The following is a 23795-nucleotide window of genomic DNA, read 5'->3' on the forward strand; positions in this document are numbered from 1 at the left end:
CAATAGCCTATAAAGCAGCCAACAACACAACCAGAGTGCTGAGAATCGCACAGGAAAGCAACACGTGAAACCTCTGTTTGAAGGACATACGCTTTTGAAGACATTTAAATGGACAATATTCTGGCTTTATGACTCATCGACCACGGTTGGCCCGATAGCAGCAGCTTCCACCGCTACTTTTGCGTCATCTCGTCATCATAAACTGAAGATATGTCTGGTGTCTACTTGTGTGTATATGCGTGTGAAATGTTTGTTGTCCGGAGTGTCAACTCATGCTGGTAGCGCCTGGCAAGTCCATTACTTTGATTGCCGTTTGACAATCTGTCTTTATGACAGGCGACCGTGGAGCCTTGCCATCGATGGAAGAGAAACGCATCGATCTATCACCCGGCGACCTCCGGCGGCTTTCAAATCTAGCCCTGTGCACAGATGGACACGTTGAGTGCTTCCCGACAGAATCGGGTATTGATTGTGTGGAAGTTAATGGCAGAGTCATATTTTTCTGTATGCATCCGACTCAACCCTCTTGTCACCCTTTCTTCCCCGCTATCTGTTCTTATGATTCATTAGCGGCACCACAGAACCTTCTGTTTAGTTTATTCTATTTATTCTGAATGAGCTGCCAGTTACAGCTGGCTCAATTTCCTTCATCTTTATCTTCCCCGCTATATAACTCCGCTATTCCCCATTGATCGAATCATACGCTCCATCTCCTGTTCTCCTTTCACAGGATTTCAAAAACACCACCTGCTAATTACACAGTAAACACACCCAAAAACCAGTCTGATCCCAGAGGTTATTTTTGAATTCTTTTTAATTTTGTCGTGCTTTGTATCTTTCCCCTATAAAGAATAGTTAGCTATATATCAACAATTACACATGGACTCCAAAATAAACAAGAGTGAAAGACAGGAGAAAAGACGACTAGGCACAGAAGACGAAGAGAGAGAAAGACCAGGAGAGAGAGGAAAGGTAAGAGTGAAAAAAGACAGCAATTTCTCTACAGTAGAACCAAAAACAAACCATGGGAAGTGTACATTTCTTTAACATTTACAAGTATAATAAGAACAACGGCAGTAATAATAATAATAACATTAACAACAATCATAATTGTTCAAATAATAATAATAATTAATAAAAAATTCATAAGACCTCTTGTTTCTCATAAAGACAAATGACATTTTTTTTTTATTCTTTTCTTTATTTTCTTTAAAGATCACTGGACAGTGGTTTGTTCGGCTTTGCACCTCTATAGGCTAATATTCTGTGTTAGTATATTCGCTTCACAATGCGTTTCAATAGTAAACATTTTTTTTTTCTTAAAAGAGTCATTTAATTTATGTTTCTGTTCTTTTTTTATACAAATAAGTAGTTCAGAGATATGTATACGTGTTCTGTCAACATGTTTACTGTACGTATGGATGTGTGCATGTATCTGCATGTGTGGTAGCATTCAGAAAAAAATACCCACCCATTTTATTTCCTCATTCATTCACTCCCCTTGCCCTTCTTATGAAGACTTTTAAACCTTTTTATTCTCTTAATGACATTCTAAAATAATTAAGCTCTTCTTTAATGCCATAGCAAGTCATATTCCTTTCTTCTTTGTCAGGAACGCAGCCCAACACTAATCCTTTCATTAATAGGAGCCAACAAAGGAGGAGCGATAGAGGGGGACAGACAGAGAGAAAGAGAGATATAAAGGAGAGGATGGTAACAGGTGAACAGAGAGGAAGGAGGAGATGGAGAGTTAATTAAAAGAAAAGAGAACCATTCTCCTCACTGTTGCAGCGAGAGGATATAAAATCATTGGAATCACAACTTATTGGAAGGCCACCTTGCTGGGATAGCAAAACAGGACAGTTAGCTTGTCCATAAAGTCTGGATACCGCCCGGGACTCTGGGCTGAGACACTCCAGTGTTGTTAGAGAATTATAAATGAGTTGCTCTATGGCAAAAATGCTCTGGCAATTTTCAAAATTTCAATCTTCTAGCTCTCAATAGCTCCTGCTCACCCCTCCCCCCCCCCCCCCCCCACCCCTCCTCACAAGTTGCTCCCACTGTCTCCATCAGTTATAGATTGAGCTTTGTAAAATAGATGCTTTTCTGAAGGCATGGAACTATAGCAGTCATCTGCCCCTAATTCCCCTTCCACTTTGGCGGCTGCACGGGCAGAGTGCCGATTTTCTTTGTGCTCCCTGCTTCCCTCTCGATCAAAAACAATTATGGCATCATTTCATTATTGTCTACATTCACCCTCTCCCCGACTCTCTTGCTCTCCATTTTCCCCAGTTTCTCCGACTTACAGTATATGGCACAGTCGTTAATAGCTGGTGGGTCTATAGGCTCTCTTTTTCTCAGTCTGTCACTGGTGTGTGTGTGTGTGAGTGTGTGTGTGCATGGAGGACATGAAGTGGGATGGAGCGGGATGGATCGGCTATGTGCAGTATCTGTATACAGTCGTTTTCAGAAGGCCGCCTGTTATGGCGCTTTGTATAGAAGTGTGTTGTGTGTGTATACTGTATATAAGGTGAGAGACAGGGAGAGGGAGGGATGGGGGGATGAGGTCAGAAGAGGAGGGGATAGGGAGGGGCTACAGTAGGTACTCCTTCTTGCCCTGGCTGGCGTCGTTCCCATTGAGGAAAGCCTCCTGCACCTCACCATGTTCATCCAACCCACTGGCCTCATGGGTAAGATAGGAACCTGAATGAAAAGAGAGAGAGAGAGAGAGAGAGAGAGAGAGAGACCAAGAGGGAGATTGGAGGGGGAAGGTTAGGTGGCAAAGCGTCATGAACACTGCAGCGCCATGCAGCATTATCAAACCAACCAGCGCCAATATTATTGAGTTCCATACCTGTGACTGATTAATTCATTAGTTAACTGATTGTTAGGTCAATACCAAGCAAGAATAGGCTCTCGTGTACGGTAGGAGCCTATACCAGCGGAAATTAAAGGTAGGAGATGGATGTGTGAATAGAAGAGGCAGAAGAGGAGGGGCAGGTGGAGAAGATAATAGAGAACAGAAGAGAGGGAAGGAGGAGAGATTGGCAGAAAAAAGGACGGAGGGAAGGTTAGGTGCAAGAGAACCATGGCACGTTTGCGTCACTCACAAAACCCATCATCAAACACATTTTAACATCCCTCAGGTCCGTATGATTAATGACTCGGTGCAGTACAGGTTACAGAGAGCGCAAGAACTGCTCAAGTCATCTTCCTGCTTGAGTGTCCCCTCACTCCAGGAGTGAGTGACACTCTAATTCTCCTTACCGAAGTTGACTGGCATGCTGCCAGTCACGGCGGGCCGAAGACAAAGCCTTAATGGCTCCGTCTCAACATGGCTTGGTTGTAATGGTCCTGTCTATGTGCTGATTGGCAGTCAGGCCATACTGAATGCTGACTGGCGGCTTGTCTGGCTATAGGGTAAGTAATAGCTGGTTGCTACACTGCCCCTGGATGATTTCTTGGCAGCTGGGGCGCACAGTTGAAGGCTGCCAAAACAGGGGCACTTAAAAAGATAGGGAATGCAGGGAGGCTGCTTTTAATAGATGGGCCTTGATACACTAAGATATAGTCATAAAACACGGGGACCACACCTACATTTCCCACCCCACCCTGACTCTTCTGCTATTCTGGCCAAGGTCGTCCATCACGGACAGCGCCCGCCTGAAGAGAGGAGCATCCCATCCTGTCTGCTTTGCACTGACAATTTTACACCTCAGTTTAAGAGATTATTTTCAAGGATTCTGGGTGTAACGGGCCTGCAATGATTTTTTTTTCACAGCTTGTTATGCCAGAGAGTGGCGCAAATGAGAAAAATGCGCCTGTGAAAGATGTGATAAAAATACTATGATTGCCAGACATGTCCGCTTGCTTGTGAAAGAAACTTTTGTGTGCGTTACCTTTCTGTCGAACAGAGCACCAGATGGTGACGATGAGGACACAGATGACGGTGAAAACCAGCAGTGCCAGAACGCCACCTATCACTGCATATGGTACTGCACTGTGAGTCTCCACCACTGCACCGGGATCTGAGAAGGAACAAAAGAGACAAATAGTGGGTGTGGGTGGAGGGTGGGGGTATATCAAGGAGAATATGGAGATGAAAGGAGAGAGAAGCGCAGGCAAAGAAATAGAGAGTAAGAGAGAACTGGATCAAAAATGAAAGCAAGAGAGATGTTGGAAAGAAAAAAAAGATATAAAAGGGAGAGAAAGAAAGCACATTAAAACAGCAACGTGGGAGAGTACAGGGAGCAAGACAGGAGAAAACAGAAGTCAATATCTTCCAACCAACTTGCATTATCACCTTTCATCACCCCCCACTGCACAGAACGCCAGACAGTCCAAATGGGTGAGAAGAAGGTGCAGAAATGAGGAAAGTGAATGAAAAAATAACCTCTAAAAACCCACTTCAGCCAAGCACCTGTCAAGACCACAATGCATTTTGAATGAGGGAAACTTTGAGTGTGCTCACACCCTGAGTAGTGCAGCCCTGGGAAATGAAATCAAAAAAACTGAGTGAAGAGAGATGAAAGGATAAAAAAGCAAGCTAAATTCTGTGACATTTATAAAATTGCAGCAGTGGTAAGGAATTATTCATGTCAACCTCACCTTTTACCAACTTTACACTGCATAAGTAAAGAACAGATACTAAGAGAAAAATGGAGGAATATTGAAAAGAAGTGTAGATTGTGTTGAAACGATTAGTCAAAATTAAACAAAAAATTATTCTAGTAATTGATTAATTGTTGAAGAAAAAATCAAGAAAAGAAAAAATGCTAAATATTCACTGGTTCCAGCTTCATAAATGAGGATATGCAGCTTTTTCTTTGTGTTTTGTCACTTTAAATTGAATAATTTGAGCTTCGAGACTGTTGGTCAGACAAAACAACCAATCTTAAGACATCGTCTGCGAGCTCTGGTAATTTGTGATGACAGTTTTTTTTGACATTTTGAGAACTAAACAATGAATTGATCACTTGAAAAAATGATCAACAGATTAACTGTTAGTCACAGCGCTAACATACATTATAAAGCAGGCTTAAGGCCAAGCATGTATGTACAGTTTCACTAGTAAATACTGTCTGCAACAACAAAAGTAGGTGACATAGAAACAGAGAAGTAAATGGTTGGTGTAGTAGGAACTCAGGTATCTGTACTGCAAAAAAAACAGCTCTTTGAGTCCGTATTTGCAGTATCTGAGTCACTTACAATAACAAAAGTTATTTTCTTTGTGATGGGGCTGAGTGGATGTAGTATAAAAGCTGGAAACGCCAAATAGGAGGCAAGGACGTGGAGTTATTGATGCAGTTCTTGGACCTTGACAGAGCCGAATTAAAACATGAATCATTAATTGAGTGCTAACACAGAGATCAGGAGAGAAAGAGGAGGCAAAGGAAAGGAAGAGAAGGGCGTGGAGCAGTGATTGACAGCTGAAGAAAAGAGGGTGCATTCTTGCACATGCATTTCATGGACAAGCGTCCCATTGGACACTGTGACTGTGAGTGCATCATATTCCTGCATGTGTGTATGATCATGTGTCGCTGCGTGTGTATGGGATCAAATCTGTGAGACATCGGTGCATCTGTAGGCACACGAGACACGTGTGTTTCAACTGTGATTGGATCAAGCAGCAATATTTCACAGGGGATAAAAAAGGAAGGACTCAAGCACTATACTTTTACCTCACACCACCCTTGTTTTTAATCCACCGCAGCCCAAAGCTCCACAGGAAATGTATGACAGTACAGTGCGGCGTTTCTCCGAGGAGCCCCTCAGATGATACATCAACATCGACTAAGCGTTCACTGAATTGTTCAACCAGCTGCTTTTCCTATGACTCTTTATGACATCTCCACACGCGCCCAGCAGGTGAACAACCTCCACCTGCCACAGACGGCGGCAGCGGCAATGGAAGGATTCTGCCGCTCCCTTCGCTTCATCTCTCCTTTTAAGCAACAGACAGGAGACGGATGTATGGAAAGAAAGGAGGAGGAGAAGAAGAGATGCCAGTGAGTGTGTTTGTGTGAGTCTATGTATGAGATCAATATATTCTGTAGATATGAAGAGAGGGAAAACAGTGGATGGGTGTGCAGTTTTACACGCACACACACACACACACACACACACACACACTAGCAAAGTAGTGCCATGCTATGGGCCAAAAGGTCAGAGAGGACAGGACGTACGTATCAGTCCGATCGGGTGCCGTTGACAATGGGCTGATCTGGTATCAGACACCATTATTTTAGTAAATAACAATTCCTTAAAATTATTTCTATGTATTTATTTGATATATTTTGTTTTACGAAGTTAGAAAAGTAATTTCTAATTCAAGCCTGAGGTTGCGTTATACATAAAAGAAGGATCCCGGTCACTTCCACACAGTGAGGCATACAGCTTGTTAATTAAACACTGGTATGAGATCGGTACTCGCTGTCTGCCGATACCCAAAGCCCAGGTAGCGGTATTAGGACTGCAGTTCACAACGGTGCATCACTACTCCTAACACACTGCCGTGTGTGTATCTGTCTGTGTGCGCATCCTGCGAGTGCATGTGCACACGTTTGACTCTTAAACCAGGCTTCAGCTGCTAAAAGCAAATGAACACTGTTATTACCGTGGCAGGAGAAAAAACAGCTGTTTATCTAAATGTGGGACACATTAACAGCCTATATGACTCATTATTGTTGTTTCTTTTCCTGTTTTGGTCATTTATGTAGCTTTCATTTTTAACAACCTTTTTTTATCGCTTCAAGAGCTTCCGTTTTTTTTATATGGCAGAAATTATGCTCAGTGTTGGCGCTTGGCGTAGCAGTAATGTGCAGGTCTACAGAGCCCAATGTCGGCAAGTCAAATCCAGCCTCAAGCACGTTTTCTTCAGCTTCTAAAACACCATTGTCTCGTTATATTTTTACATCATGCTGCATGAGGACATCATTCCTTAAAGGTTTGTCGGCTAACTTGTTTTTTATTGTAGAAAATTTGAGATAAAGTTTAAGATGAACTAAAACTCTACTCAGCATCCGAGCATTCTATCAACGTTTAGTTGTTATGAGCTCGTAACAACTAAACTTTTTCCCCAATGTGTTTTTCTGGTTTAAAAACTGATTTTCCACAATGCTACAGAGAAAAGGAGCCTGATTAACGGTACGGCATTGAACATTAAGCCAAATCCAGCAAAGGGTTCACAGGTTCTCTATCAACTAACTGTATATTCCAGCCTTACATCATAATGGAACCGTCTAATCTGTCCATTAAATGCTTCTCTGAAATTATGAACAATGGGCTTGATGCACAAAACAATAGGATATAACTCCATTTGCTTTCAGTCATGTTTTTTTTTTCTTCCAGTAATCAATCAATGAAACTATGATAATAATAGGCAGGCTATTAATGATTATAGGCAATAATATTTGTCTATTATTAATTGTTTTTGTTTTAGCTGTATTGTCATTCATGATGTTTTATCATTTTACGCATTGACTTGTGCATTTGCAGTCGCAGGATGAGCACACAGATGTCCATACACGTGCACGCCTGTGTGTTAGGAGCCACACGGGCACATACATACACACTTGTGGGACTAATAATCAAATGAGTGTATGTGCGTGTGTCTTATCCTCCGTGACCCTTTCCACCCTCCATAGCCAAGCAGACTTTCCCTCCCCTACTGTGTAACATCATCATGAGGGAGAATACGACTAGACACACCTTGATCCCTGATCTTCCTCTCTGGCAGAATACGTGCGTGTTTGTGTGTTTGTGTGTGTCTTTGCAGATAAATGTGTTTGTGTAGCATCTCCCTGGCCCTGCAGAGGCCAGTGTCAGTCGTTTCCAGTTCCTTAAACTCTTAATGCAGATTCATTAACAGTGCCCACCAAGCATCAAAAGACCCACCAAAGACCACGCACACATACGTGCGCACACACACACGTACATAAACGCTGACTGGGCAATGTGTGTGTGGGGAGCATCAAACAGCCAGTGATAAGAAAAAGGGAGAGAGTGGGAGGTTGTGCTCGGTGCACACCAAAGCGTCTGCAGGCACGTACGCTCATGTAGATGCAGGGCAAAGGAAGGTTGCAGCAGAGGAAGTGTGTATGTGTGTGTGTGTGTGTGTGTGTGTGTTTCCAGGCCACCCGAGAGTTATCAAATGACTAGGGTAGGGAAAGACACCAAAGGAGAGCAGGGAAGGACGAGGAGAGAGATGGAAGGTAGCAGAGGCAGAATAAAAAGATGTGTGTGTGTTACCTTGTGGGTCCGGAGCGAAGATGGGTGTTAGGAGGGTTGGGGTGGCGGGATGGGAGGTGATTGGTTGGGTGGTGGGAGTGGGAGGGACCGTGGTAGTGACTGACACATTATCTACAGACAGACAGGGAATGGGATAACACACACATACACAAATGCTATTATCTACGACATGCAGTGACATTTCAACAAAGGCGTTGCAGGGTTTCAAAGCAAAGTTACTACAGCCTATAAAACAAGACACATGCTTTATTACTGTGAATATTAATTGAGTTTTTTGGCTGCTCTACCTCAGCATCCTGCTCGATAATCATTGGACGTAGTCTCAGAGACTCTGAGTTTCTTCCAATGAGTTTTGAGAAGGAGGAGAAGATGTACGAGAACTGCAGGAAAGACTTATTTCAAACACGCTGATCAGCAACTGAGGCCGATGCCATTTCGATACCAGAGACAAATGTTACTAATTATTTTCCTAAATTGGCCGTGTGTGCAAAATGGAATCGATCTCAACCCCTGACAAGCGATAAGGACAAGGACTAATGATGTTCTCTGGCAGGCCTGTGTGCCAGCTGTGGGGGTTAAAGAAGACGTTTACAATGGTGAAGACATGCTTGAAAACAGAAGGCTGAAGGGAATCATACCTGGCAGACTGACATTCATCTACGAGGCAAAAGGAATATATAGGAAAACACATTCTCTATCACTGACACATTTTCTATGGCACAATGGCAGGAGAGACAGAGACATTGTCTGTGACAGATGCATTCCCAATGGAGCAGTGCCATGCAGGGACTGTCTCATTCAATGCAGAACAATAGCTTGGATCGTGACACATTCTCCGAATCAATGGCTGAGACACAATGGTAGGTAGAGAGGTAGAAAGAGACAAGTTCATATTGGCGTTAAAGACCAAAAAATAATGGCTGACAAGAACTAAAAGGGAGATGGAAGAGTGGGTGTGAATGTGTGTCTATGAGTGCATCAGCACTTTAAGAGTGAATAACATGCCACTTCATCAAACAATCTCTATAAAACCGCAATATGCGAGGTAGTCAATGCACTCCAAGTCTCAGGACACACACACACACACACGCACATGCACACACAGCTTGTTTTGAAATACATGCAAGCTTGTGCACACACATACCCAGACCACATGTTTGTGCACTTTTACACACATATGCATAATTGGCTATGCAAAGTCACATACAACACACCCACAAAGGCAAACATGAGGAATACAGTACAAGCACACACACACACACACACACACACACACACACACACACACACACACACACACACACACACACACACACACACACACACACACACACACACACACACACACACACACACACACACACACACACACTGCCCTTTCTGCTCAGGAGTAATTTATTGGTAAGTATTGCTCTGTCTCTTCTCTCCCTTTCTCCCAGTGGCCCTGAGATCATCAATCTCTTTTTGCACTCTTCTTATGTCAGCACTATACCTCTCCTCCCCTCCTGAATTTTTGAAGCCTTGGTCTTCTTCTCTCTGCGAAGAAATATTACATGATGTGTAGTGTATTTTGCGGGAAAGACAAAGAGATGAGAAGAGTTTTCTGTGAAGTAAAGTGAGAGAGAGAGGGGGAAAAGGAAAAGAAACTGGACCAGATGGAGAGAAAGTGACACTAATAGACGTATGTGCTTCTGTTGCCGCTCTCCTGTTTGAGTGCATATATGTTGCATGTGCGTGTGGATACCAGCATGCGTGCACGTGGTTGTCACTTGAGCCCGAGGATTAATGGCCGGGGTTGCCGCACTAATTAACTGGACGCTGATTAATTTCTCTTGGCTTTCACGAATGACCTAAAAATTGTTCTTTCTCACTATGTTCAACTTCTTCTTATCGTTCCGCCGTCATCCCTCACTTCTTTTTTCCTTGTTCTTCTTCTATCAAACTCTCCGCCCCTCATTTGCACCCCTCCCTCCTCCTCCCTTCGGCTGCCTCTCTGGTTTCACTCCTCTGCGACTACGTTCCCACACTGCCTCTCCTCAACTTAATTAAGGAGAATGCCATACAGCTGTCGTCCTCTTGGCCGATAGCGTCCTTTTTTCCCCCGACATCATATTGTTATTCATTAACACTATATGGCTGCCAATCAGGCACACAGCCCATGTTATTTCTAGGGACGGATGTGGCGGCACTCGGGATAATGACGTTTTCTCCTCGTATCTCATTCTCGCAGAAGTGCGCCTGAGGATACTGCGCCGCCATTTTGGATGAGCCCCGTTATTCTTTCATGTTCGGTGTTCCTGATTATAAGGGCTTCGCCCAGAGCAGTGGTGGCTCCAGCTGTCAATCAGTGCACTGAATGCTGGACATTGGTCAGGGGTCCACTGCGGAGGCCATCAAGGCCGACACTGATTGGCTGAGGACTCATTCAACATTCACTTAGACGCCAATAGAAGTGCATTGTCGTGTGTGGAGGTAGACTGCCAAAATGAACTATGCATTATCTCCGTCTAGCTTCCTCTGCCACTAGCCCCAAACCTTTTTCCACTTTCATTCTCATTCCATGTTTTTTGAAAGTCTCACTTCATTAAATGGAGGACTATGTTTTTCATTCCAATTATCCTGACGGCTCATTACAACAGCCGAGGAGACACAGACTAATCCCTGGTCACCTAGCTTCCCTCTCTATCTCGCTGCGTGGCCCATCTTCCCATCACTCCCCTATGCTTTCTATGAAACTTTCTATGAAACCATTAGTCTCTCTATTCTTCCTGTGCTCCCTTCCCTGCTCTGTTTCACTAAAATACACACACTCACACACACACACACACACACACGCATTTATGTGTGTTACATATATGCAAACAAGAAATTTGTATGCCCTCATCTGTAGCTCTCCCTCCCTCGTACTTTTTTCTCTCCATCTCCCACACTCTCTCATGCAATTCAATTCTAATGGGTTTTATTGGCTTGGCGATTCATCTGAGTGCAGCAGCTCAGTTCAATTACATACGGAAGCCCTCCGGGCTTTCACCAGACAATCAGCAACACTTTCCTCCCAGTCACATGCACAGACATTCACGTGCACCTGTGCGTATATACAGTACATACATAAAAATAAAAAAAATCCAATTTCTCCTTAACAATGGTGGCACAGAGATGAAACTACCAACAGAGGCCTCATCCATTTCACATTCCGCAGATATTTGCTGTGTGTGTGTGCAATGTGTACGAGTGTGTGCGCTCTGTTATTCGTTCAAAACAATTTCTCACATTTACATCATTAGGGACTTTCTGAAAGTTTCAAAAAGTTAATTTCCTCGGATCAACTTACACGCACTCTTTCTCTAAATCATAAACACATAAAAGCGCATGCGCACACACTCACACACAGACTTGCATGTACACACAAGTATGACCGGTCAAATAAAGCTCAAGTTTAGCGCATCACGTCGTCGCCACGGCCCCGGAGAGCTTCCCACCTCTCGCTCTTTGTTTTCCTGCGCCAGCATTAAGCCCATCTCTCCTCATAAAGTGACAGCGCCTAAAGCACCTGTGACAAATTGGGAGGCACTTTTGCCTGAGTTTGTACTCCATGTACAGACCCTGATGGCAGATAACTCTCGCAGAGGGAAGGTTGACACGAAATGAGAAGGAGAGAGTCGAGAGAGAGCACTGGTAGTTTTTCTGCATCTGCAATAAAATTGTTTCTTTTCTGCCGAGTCATCTTTTACAACACACATCCTCCAGCGCGCCCTCCTTGCCCCCCTTCCTCCCCCAGTGCACTCTGGAATTCCCTCTGGGAAGGCTAGGAGCCAACTAAACCGCCATTCCATTTATCTGACAGGTTGTGGTAGTGCATGTTAACCTGCGTTCGACCTCCATCGCCCTTCTTCTCTCCCTTTTCATTCCTCCATCACTTCCTCCGACCTTCTTTCCCCCTTCCCTTATCCCTCCATCTATCCCCACCAACTCCTCACTCAGTTACACTCACTGCTCTCCGTGGCGTATTCTAAGAAACCTCGGCCTTCTTTGAGTAAAGAGGCTGAACTGCAGCTGAACCCAGAACAGAGGGCAAACTGGTGACAATGTGAAAACCAGTTGAAAGGGTGTGGGAGGAGTGGAGAGAGGAAGAGGAAGTGGACAGTAGGTGTAGTAGAGGAGAGGACGGATGTCGAGGAAAGGAATGGGGATTGGGAGAGAAAAGGGAGAGTGAGAATAACCGAAGAGAAGGCAACGAGAGATGGATGGAGAGTTGTGAATGAAAGAAAAACAATAAAAATAAGAAAAGCTGCAACAATGAGAGTGTATCTTTTTTTATATCGCAAGTCTTAAGGAATAAGCAAAGAGCTTTGTTACTAAATGAGATATTCACAGTTTGAAAAAAGTATAAATAAGACACCTACAATAACAACGTGGGTTCTAGGAAGAAAAAAAGCACTCTCTGTTAGAGTCATGAGTCATCTTAACATATTTTACATAATGGAATCGTATTTATTTGCAATACTGACTGATGAACTTGGTATTCAATTATCAAAAAGTAGAAGTTCACTAACACCATATTAAACCATCCATATTGGTTTATTTGCATTCGCAATGATGTAGAGCACACACACTGTTTCATAATAATCTAATATTTACAAAGACACACATATCACTGGAAACATCATCGCCTGAATGAAGGAGTTTATCTGACATTTCTGGCGAGAGAATCAACACCACGTTAGTCGGATTATTAGCTGTGGCGTGGAGGAAAATCTAAAGTGACTTTCTGTCGTCTGCAGATTAATATGATGGCTGAATCAACATCTCTGAGCTCTTTGAGATAAGGTTTGAAACAATCTGCCTCGTGGGCGAGTACATATTTTTTTTTTGAACTACAGCAAACCACTACTGATACGCGGATACAGCGGGAGGGTTTAAGAAGCTGATTGCTGGAAATCCGAGGTGCAGAGCAAAGGAGTTGAAGCCTGGCTTATGTTGGTTATGTGGATTTCTGGTCTTTTATGGATTTTGATCGAAGCAAGATTCCTTACTTTAAATGTACCCCTTTTTTCATAATAAGAGGGAAAAAAACTGCAAGATAAATCTAATTGATGACCAGCACAGAGGAACGGCATGAAATAAAAAAGATAAATGACGAAATGTAGGAAAGACGAAACGGCAGACAGAAGATCAAATGAAGAAGACAGCTCAAAAACGGTGAGGGAGGAAGCTGAGGAGGAGGGAGAGAGACAGAACATTTTTCTACAGAGGTGGCAACACACATCAAAGCTCGACATGTCTAACCTTCTAGGATAGCGGGAGAGAGAGAGACAACGAGAAAGGGGGAGTGGATGCGGATGTCACCTTTCATCTTGCCACTGTTGCCACCCTTGATGCCTGTGGAAAGCTGTCATTATGTGTGCTGTTTGATGCTGTGCTTGTACAAGAGTGTGCGATTGTTGTGTGTGCATGTGAGAGAGAAAAGAGAGTGTTAGTGTGATAGATAGATGAGGGGGCGCTAACCAAAAGCAGCCCAAAAATGTTACATAAGATATCATGCTTCTCCTCCCTCCATCCGTCCGTCTGCTTCTGATCTCCAATTCAGGTGCTTGGGTGCAATGACAGGAGCAGCCAGAAGGCTGAGAGCAGCCTAAATAATAATACAAAAAGGTAGACCTGCTGAGTGGCAGTAGTGTAATTAGGCCACGGATTGGATGCGAAACAATAGAAGCCTCTAATGATGAGCTGGCTTTGCTGCGGTCCCATTAAAATCTCACAATTCCAATTTTGTCCCTGTTTGACTGCAAGTTTACTCAGTTGTTTCATGAGTGGATTACGCAACATTAACACGCATCCAAAAACCTTGTTTTCAAAAATGTGCTTCAAACTCGGGGAGAAAGTTGGCCAATTTGTCTCATTTTCTGAAAAGTAACTATCGTGGTAACAAGATTTCCAGTGATGTTGCAAGCTCCCCTGTTGTCTTCTTTGAGCCACGGTGTGCAGTCTATCTGGGTCAACCTTCATTAAGAATTTAGCAAACCACCAGTGAATCGAGGTGCAACATCTCGGAAAACTTGCAACGGCTGACAACAAAAGCCAACATCTTCCCCCCCGGCTGATACTTCTGCTCAAGCAACAAGCAAAGTTGATTCTTAAATGCAACAGATGTTTCACTGGGTTTTTTTGTCAAATGTTACCAGGTAAAATGCAGGATTCCAACAGATTGCATTAATGCTTTGCAGTGCGTCTGTTGTCTTTGTCTCCTTCATATCAGCTTGTATTGTGAAATTCATGTAGTTGTCAAAACATCTCGAATCTTTATTTATCGCACTTGACTGTTAAAGTTACTCTGAATTCCCGGAAGAGAGGATTGGGTCGCAGGGGACAAGATCAATTGGTTCTTTACAAGAGATAGCCTGGATAATTATGTTGGTGACTAGTATCTGAGCACGGTAGCCCACGTCGTCCTGAGGAATCAATATCTCTGTTGAATTGATTCAGGAGGAGCTTTAGCAGAGGTTTCCTGCTGTGTACCGAATCAGGAAAACAAATAAAGCCGAAAGACAGATGAGACAAGCATCAAGATTTAATGGATCTGTCGCCCAGTGCCAGAATAGCCAGACTCCAAAGACACTGGGAAGATAAAAGGATCGATAAAATTTAAAAGATTTCTCAAAACAATAACATCAAAACACAAGAAAAAGAAATGTAACAAACAAAAGATCCATTGAACGTAACATTATTCTTAGCAGTGAACAATTACCTGGGATACTAAAACTGGATATGAAAACAATGGAGAAAAGGAATCAATGGAGCAAACTTTTCAAGCACACACAAAAACTTGCAACATATAATCAACCGTCAAGCCATCTACTCACCATAGACCAATAGGGTGTAATGATCGGCAGCGCGTCCATAGTTGTTCTGGGCCTGGCACAAGTACGTCCCGTTGTGTGATTGGCTGAGACGGGAAATCTGAAAGGTGGGGCCAGAAATCTCTGCCCTCTCGGGTAAGGATTCATTAATCTTGGACCACTGAATGTTCCTGGGCCTGATGAGGAGACAGAGAGAGGTTTCATGTTTAAAAGCGCTGAAAGGATATGTCAATCAATTCCCTTGGTTTTTGATAATTGATTCATTGTTGAAATCAATTTTCAAAGAAAAATGTCCAACATTTGCTGTTTCCAGCTTCTCTGCTGTGAAGATGTGCTGCTTTACATAACAGTAAACTAAGTATTTTTGGGGTTTGGGCTGTTGGTTTGACAAAAGAAGTCATTTGAGGATATCATCTTTGGCTCTGGGAAATAGTTATGTATTTCTTTTGACATTTCATAACGATTAGTTAATCAATTGAAAAAGAAATGAATAAATTCGTTGAAATAATTATTAGCTTTACCCGTTCACTTTAGAATTCCAACTTCATAAACTTGCCCCTGAGCTTCACATAGCCTCACACATGCATGCACACTCATATTGGCAAATAGTCTAACTTAATCCTGCCATATGTTCAACCTCTTACGTATGCCAAATAAATGCTGCGATATTGTATATTATTTGTTTGTCAAGTCTTGAATTGAAGTAAATGGGGGGGGGCTGCGTTTAACAGCAGCAAAACTATATCAAAACATCTGTTTACAAACTCTCATACAAATCAGGCAGCACAATCCAAGTCTTATCTATCTCGTCGTATGTGCAGAACCCAAACACATCTTCACTTAAACCTTACTACCGAAAACACTTCGGACTCGCACGGACGAGTAACGTGCCTGTCCAAGTGTGAGACCGTGCTATGCCCAAGTAAAGTACGTAAAACAGCGGCCCCCGTTTACTTCAATTCATTAGAACTTTTCTCTGTTATTTGATTCTCCTCCCACCCTGGAGGCATGTGAGAACAACAAAGTTCTCTTCAAGAATTCAAGGTAACGGGGTGAGTAATCGATACACAACTGGTCATTTTGCAGGCAAAGTATTCCTTTAAATACATTTAGTAAAACCCAGAGGTGCTAAAGGGTATTAAAAATGTGCAAGTGAAAGAAGACAAGGGATCGAAGCACAGGCACCGGGGGATGCTATAAAAAGAAAGGTGAAGAAGGAGTGTAAAGAAGCCCACAGAGGGAAGTTGACATGAGAAGAAAGTATAAAAGGGGCTTGGAGAAGGAGCCAATGGCAACAGAGGGCTGCGTCCCGACCAATTATGAGGAGATGGATGGTCAGAGGGCGGTGATGGTGTGAAAGGGTTGGCAGGAGGCAAGGGAGGGCAGATGAGATAGAAATAGGGTGTCAGATGAGCAGAGTGGAGAAAAAAGAAAGAAAGAAAGAAGAAGGGTGGAAAGAGTGTTGCTAGAGGAGAGAGATGAAGAAACGGTGTGCCGGGAGATGAAGGGAAGGAGCAGGCAGACAAAATGAATTGGTCATGAAAGACGGGAAGGCAAAGGAGACAGGAGGTGCGAGGATTACTTAGACATCCTGGCGAACAACGCTGTGTGTGTACGTGTGTGTGTGTGTCTGGCTGAGTGTCATGGCTCATGCCACCCTGGACAGATTAAAATCCTGACTCATCTAGTTTCTAATCCCTCAGGACGGCTAATTAAACCTCTTTCTTGCTTAGTCACACACACTCCCTCACTCATCCAACACGCACTAACAAAATGCCCCTCTGTTTCTCTCTCTCTAACACACACATATATATATATAAATATATATATATATATATATATATATATAAGTACTCCCACACACGGTAGGTCCTTCAAACACTAACAAGCGGGCAATTAAGCAAAATGACAAGACATCATCTGCATCTCTCCTCCTAATAACAGACAAACAATAAGTGTACCCTCCACCAAAAGGAAGTGGCATATAATTGGTCATTAATACTTAACAGGCAGTTAACAGGACCAGGGAGCAAGCGGGAGGGCGACAACGTGTGTGTGTGTGTGTGTGTGTGTGTGCGAGTGTGTGTGCAGTTCAGCGTGAGATAAGGGTCAGAGTCCAGAGTGGCCCGCTGTCCCATCTCTCACTGTCATATACTTGTGCATGCACCGCACACCCACCCAACACACACACACACACACACACACAGAGTTCCCAACCAGCCGTTACAAAGCCTTAGTGGGGCTATAGCCAATACACTTCTCAGCCAGTCCTCACTGTGGGATTTCACTTAAATCATCACACACACACACACACATGCAAACACTTTGGCTGCATGCAGCTTTACTGGGGAGCTTTGGTGGACTTGATGCCCACAGACAGACAGACCATCTAGGGGAGAGTTTAAGAGCTTAGGACCCAATACCCTTCTGGAAAGTGCACAAAGGGCTGCGAACACACCAGAAAAAAGGCTTTATTTCATAGCTGGCTCTTAAAAGTGTTGAATGCTGATTGGGTTTAGAAGCTCTACCATCGCACACAGAGTCCCATACAAGTTTACGATATGTTCACATTTACACTTTCCTAGTAACCTCTCTGCCTTCGTCTTAAGCTCCTTTTCTCTCTGTCCTTCATGCAATAAAATATGGATCAGGTGGTTTTTATCTGTCCATCAAACAGTAAATGTCAGGTCTGGGTTATATAACTTGATTTAACTTTCTCTAGTGCCTTGGACAAGGTGTCAATCGTATATCCCTTTGCACCGTTGGTTCGAGCTATAGAGTTCCAGAGAGATGATGTCTAATAATGAGAGACTCCGTTGGGAAATCTGAAGTTTATGAGAATAGCGTCTGTGACTGTTTACAAATGTTCATACCCTTCCCAAGATAGGGTCTACATTGTTTCCATGTGGCAGTTTTTGGATTCAACATTTATTACTTTTACTTTATTATCTATTTTCTTCTACTTTTATTTGTATTTCTAATCTATAAATACAGATACTGCAGATGAACATTTCGTATGAAGCGTTTGCAAAAAGTCATGTTTTGTACATGGAGAACGGTTCAACCAGACAGACTGAATTGAAAGGGCAGAAAGAGACAAAGATCCCTCTGAGCAACAGTTGAATAAGAACAGAAGAAATCACCCGTCACTGGTAAGAGAAACTGGAAGCTTAGCAAATGTGTGCAGTTTTAAAGGGAAGAAATATCAAGCTGGAGTATTAGCAGGTGTGTTGCTTAAGCAAAGCTGTTCTTAAAATGTGACAATACAAATTGGATCACAGAATATCAGCTGAACGTACTATGATGACTGACAAATCACAGTTTAAACCTATTCAATCTAACCACTGAGTCTGCAGGGGACCCAAATAAAAACAGCTACCCAACATATTTAGAGCCCAAATGCAAGCACGTGGGTCACTTGTGCTTTTCTGGACTGAAAAAAAAGAAAATCTAAATCAATGTGTATTTTGGGGAAAAATGGTTCCAGCAGTATTCTCCCCTGGCATGTAACTGAGGACGTGGAGTAAACATAAGCTTTAATCAATTAATTCTTCTGCATTCGGGGACAAAACTAATTCAAATTTGGTTTCTGAATTATTCTTTTTTCAATTTTTTTAAAGAAGTCATCATAGAAGGAATTGACTCCAGTGTGGGGACTCCAAACCTTTGAACGGCAGTTGTTTATCTATATCTATATATACACACACAAACACAACACACACAAACACACACACATATTTGTATTCATGTTTGCGTGCTTATGTTAAAAGAATCCTTGTCTAGTACAGATGTGTGTCAATGCTGCTGATGTGCTGTTGTACTCTTAATCGTCAGCATTGAAAAACAAAAATGTCAGGCGATACCACAGACACAACTCTTGTGGTTGTGATGAAACACTGCGTCACTATGCTGTCATGATTACAAAAATATCCTGATTGGTTTGTTGATACTGTAAATGTACATGTGATAAGTTAAACACCCTTGGTTTGACTTCAATTATAGTTCAAGGGATGATGCATTTGGAATTGAATGGCCCAAAAGGGGGCCTTCATCATTTGTGGAGGACAGCATGTGGCCGTACTTCATTTTTGATAGTCTATTTCCTAATAATTTCCTTGAAAGGAGATGATACGAAGTAGCTAAGGATGGTGCCTAGAATGCACCAAGATATCGTGCAGTAATTATAGGGAACACATTGAAGTTGGAGATTAGCAGTACTTGGTAATTACTTGAAGTTTCCAAGGAAGGCCCCTGGAATTATGTGGGACAGTAATTATACAGAGAGAGGTCAACTTAATGTTCATTGCAACAACACATAATAAAGAGAGAAGGGGTAAGATCTCTTGTTTGCAGCTGGCTATTTTAAGCTACTTAGAGGGAGAAGCTCTCACTCATTTGTCTTTGGAACCTGTGTTGAAAGGCTAATAAAGTGCAGATGTTCTCCTTACAGTGATGGCCTGCTTTACTCTCATACATTTGGTAGGCGTCCAGGAGAAAACACTGTTTCATGCTGCAGCCAGTGAAAAGCTCCACTGGAGCAGCTAGAGGTGACTCAAGGATGTTTCCGCTATAGCAACAAAAATTTGTGTAAGGTGTAAAGTAATTACTTGTAAAAACAGTATATGTAATAAAGCTGTCTGTATGATATTCACAGATCATCTTTCTGATTCATCTCTGTGGCCCATAAATCAAACGGACGATTGCTGTATCTGTGTTCATCTGTGTGTTGAGACTCGGTTCTAAATCTTCCAAACTGCCCCGCTGCAATGATAATGTAAAGAACATCATCATTGGTAGTATTTTCATTGTTTTTGAAAATTGCTCTGATAAAATACAAAGAAACATTACCAGCGGACACTTATAAACACACAGCAGGACTCACAGTAGGACCTTCTGCTCTGACGTTTAAGTTTAAGCTTATTCTACACTTACACTTAGAAAAGGTGCTCTGGCTTAAATGTGACCTGAACCAAAGCAAGTCAAAAGTTCAACCCAGAATGAAAGTAGAGCCCTGTAGACTAGTATCTGTCCATGTAGCTGCTACTTGCAAACTAAACTAAGACAGAGAACACTGTATCCATCATAATAACAGCTTTATGGCATGGAAATTGTATATTCTGACATTTTCTCCGTTTCTTTCTTTAGTTCAATTTGTGGAGCTGCATGTTATGAATGGTCATGTGGCCATCGCGGTTGTTGTTGTTGTTGTCAAGTGTCCTGTAAGCCCATGAAGGCTGTGTACCATAAAAATGGTGGAGGATACTAAAACAAACAAATGAATCAATGCAGTTACCAGCTGTTTGGTAATGGTGCAACCTAAATGTCATTCTCATAGCAGCTCAAAACAATTTCCCAAAACAGTTTTAACGTGAATACTTGCTGTCCCATATTATCATTTTGTAAAAATGTAGTGTTTGTAAGGATTGACGTTGAACTTGGCAACCTCCTGCATGTTGCCGTCAATCAAACGCTTTCTGTGTATTCTTAAGCCGATTTGTCAGGACTCGTTGCAGCTTTTCACGCACAAACGCTTTGTCGAGACAAACCTTTTATACTTTCTGATTATTTTTGTCAGGAATTCAGAGAAATGAGAGAAAATGCAATAACACACTGCTATGACATACCCAAAAAAAAAGCTTCTCAAGCAGCGTTTTGTGCCAGCTTTTAAATGTGCCCGTTCCATTTCTTGTTGAAGGTGAAACTGAATGCATCTATGATTCAATGTTTTTTTTTTCAAACTACAAAAAGCCATCATACCTCCTGAAACCCTGAGATTATGGTTTTAGGGGATGCAAGGGACGTTAGTTAAGTACCAAAGTTATGTGACAAATAAGTCAACGTTTGGCTTGAAATAACTACATAAGTTGCATTACTTATGTATGGAAGTTACGTGATAAATAAATCCATGTAGACTTCTGGTTTCACACCGGACACCAACAGTGGTCTCCTGGGTAAAAGTCTGGTGTTTTGGTTTGTCCGTCAAAGCACCTTGTGAACTGTTTTTAAAGGTGCAATATAAATAAAGTTATTATATGCATGTTTTTGAACCCACCCATCCATCCCCAACCTCCTCCGTAAGTGAAGTTGTTAGTGCTTTATACTTCCTGGTTCAATATTACATGGATTACAAACAAATTTGGTTTTGTGGGATATATATGAATTACCGTGCATTACTTTTCATAGGAAGAGCTACAAAGAGAACAGCTTAAACACAATTTTATAATAGCAAAACAGGCCGTCATTCAAATTAGAGGACAGCAGTGACTTAGAGTCCAGTGAAGTGAGGTTTCCTTTACTGCCAATAGCAATACCAATGATAGCACATGTGCTGTGCAGGATGAACTTGTTTTTGTCTGTAGGTGTGCATGTGGTTGGTACCACCATCTTATCACACCAACACAAAACAATTTAGCACACACACACACACACACACACGCACTTACAGAGGGTTCCCAGAGACTGAGCAGGTGAGGCTGAGCGAGTCGCCCTCTCGCAAAATGCCAGAGGGAGGAACAATTCTGACTGTTGGTGCAACTGTGGGGAGAAAGAAAGAGATAAATGAGTGTGCATGTGAGAGATAAAACAAGAAAGGCACAGTAGAAAACAAAATGGATCGGGAGGGATCAAAATGGAGTGACAGTCGGAGAGAACAGAAAAGAAAATCAGGAATGAGACAGAGACAGCGAGGGAACAAAAAGGGGGGGGGGGGGGGGGGGGACAAGTGGAAAGTGAAAAAGTGTCAGGAGGAAGGGTCTTTGACGTCTGTTTCCAAGGCAACCTGCCGACAATCCTACAGTTGAGACACCTGTTATCATAAGCAGCCCACCGCTCCAGCAGATGCTGTACTGCACTTGCTTCAGTAACAGAGCGATGGGAAGCCAAATCCCCGCTGACAGTTGGTCATTATTACCAGTTCTCTGGCTGGAGGAACCACCAGCTTACAGATAGACAAAACCGTTGAATATTAATCATTGTGATCTGTCAACAAACATTAGTAAAGGCTACATGTGGCAAATTAATTTGTCCTCAAAGACTGATGCAGAAGTAGCCTACTCGCTACATATGAATAATAGCACCAACGGTAAATATTTATATATGCCTATGGGATGTTTGACTATCCAAAATAGTTGATGTAGTACGGGATAAGAATCCCATTATACTGGCAGGAAAACTAATATGAGGAGAGAACAAAAGGATTTATTGACTATTTGTCGACTTGTCGAATAGCATCAGTGACATTGGTGGAGAAAATGATTATGCGTACTTTTAGCATCAACTTTCATTGAAAACAAATAGTATTGATGTATCAACAACTGACTGAGAATCTACATCTGGTGCCTCTCAATTGATGTGTTAATTTGTATTCTGAACTTCAAAAAAGGATGTGCAGACAACACAACAACAATGAATATCATCATTAAATATGAATCATTACTGAATTGTAAGAAAGTTTTGTTTGTCCTCACAAAAAAACAAAAGAAAGAAGGGTCAAAACTAAAGTAATAGAATTAAACTTGACATGTTTGATGGGATAGAAGCAAACACAATGGATTAACATTTCATATTAATTTATCCAATAATGAATTTCATCAGACTTTTCCAAGTATATGGATTAGAGCTGTCTGACATTTTCAAGATCAATCCCTCTTAACTGTCTCGAGATTTGAGAAAATATTGTGAATTCAGCTTAAAATAAAAACATGGTTCTATCTGAACTAGTTGCCCTGAGTGAATATTAGACTTAAGCCAATAATAAATTTAAACCTCTCAGTATTTTCACTGTTTGCTTTTGCCTGCCTTAAAAGGAGATTTCACAGCACACCAATTTGTGTGAAAAAACATTCAATCAATCCCACAAACAGTACAGGGATCATTGCACATAGACTAGTAATGTGACCCAGGCTTTCTAAGCTGATGTTGGCGAGCCGCTTAAACCACAAGCCAGGACCCCAGTCTGGCCGCAGGCCCGATACAGTCAGCTCTCTGCATGACAAGTTTTGTAGGTATTAGGTTTTAATGAGAGCAGGTCTCATACAGGGCATCTTTGAATATCCCTGTCAAAATCCTGGACTGTGTATAAATGAGCTTCATTCTAAAATGAGACATCCAGCATTTGAAAAATGAGGCTGCTACCCTGAAAAAAATCATTGCTGGCATTTAAGTAAAAAATAAAGATTTGGCAATGAACATTATGTTATTTCAGTTGTTTCCAAGATGGATAGAGAGCGCTTTGATGTGAAGTGCACACACACACAATCACACTTCGCCTGAAGGAGAGACTTACAATTCACATCCAGGCGGTAATGTCGAATCCTCTTCTGCCCGCCGAGTGCTGGGTGGAACGCCTCGCAGCTCAGCGCCGCCCCGTTGTCTTTCCTCTCTACCGGGAGCCGGATGGTGTTGGACACGCTGAAGGTCTTCGCGTTGACCTGCTGAGATTCCACACCTGGAGAGGAAAAGAAGACGGGATGAGATGATGGAGGGAAAGAAGACTGGTGGGGTGCCCGAGAAAGAAGCTAGCAGCGAAAATATGCCCGTTCTTCCTTTTCCCCTGCTGAGACATCACATGTATGGTGGGAGAGGGAGAGAGACATGCAGGGAGGGAAAAGAAGAGACATTTAGAGTAGAGCACAGATGCGGATAGAAGAAGTGAGCAGAATGAAAGGAAGAAGAAGTTGGTGACTGATG

General features: G+C 42.4%; 1 protein-coding gene across 1 annotated transcript in view; it reads right to left on the reverse strand.

Moving 5' to 3' along the window:
• Window positions 1-802: 802 nt before the first annotated feature.
• Window positions 803-23795, reverse strand: part of cadm4 (cell adhesion molecule 4) — a 39888-nt gene continuing 16895 nt past the window's right edge. Inside the window, exons 4-9 of the mRNA XM_076109457.1 lie at window positions 23392-23553; window positions 21551-21641; window positions 15111-15283; window positions 8251-8361; window positions 3900-4028; window positions 803-2703 (exon numbers count right to left, since the gene is read on the reverse strand). Coding sequence (XP_075965572.1) covers window positions 2594-2703; window positions 3900-4028; window positions 8251-8361; window positions 15111-15283; window positions 21551-21641; window positions 23392-23553 — 776 coding nt within the window. The 3' untranslated portion in view covers window positions 803-2593. The remainder of the gene's footprint in view (window positions 2704-3899; window positions 4029-8250; window positions 8362-15110; window positions 15284-21550; window positions 21642-23391; window positions 23554-23795) is intronic.

The sequence above is a fragment of the Anarhichas minor genome, unplaced genomic scaffold (genome assembly GCF_050575085.1).
Source record: "Anarhichas minor isolate MPS153535 unplaced genomic scaffold, ASM5057508v1 ptg000041l, whole genome shotgun sequence".
NCBI classification, from domain to species: Eukaryota; Metazoa; Chordata; class Actinopteri; order Perciformes; family Anarhichadidae; genus Anarhichas; species Anarhichas minor.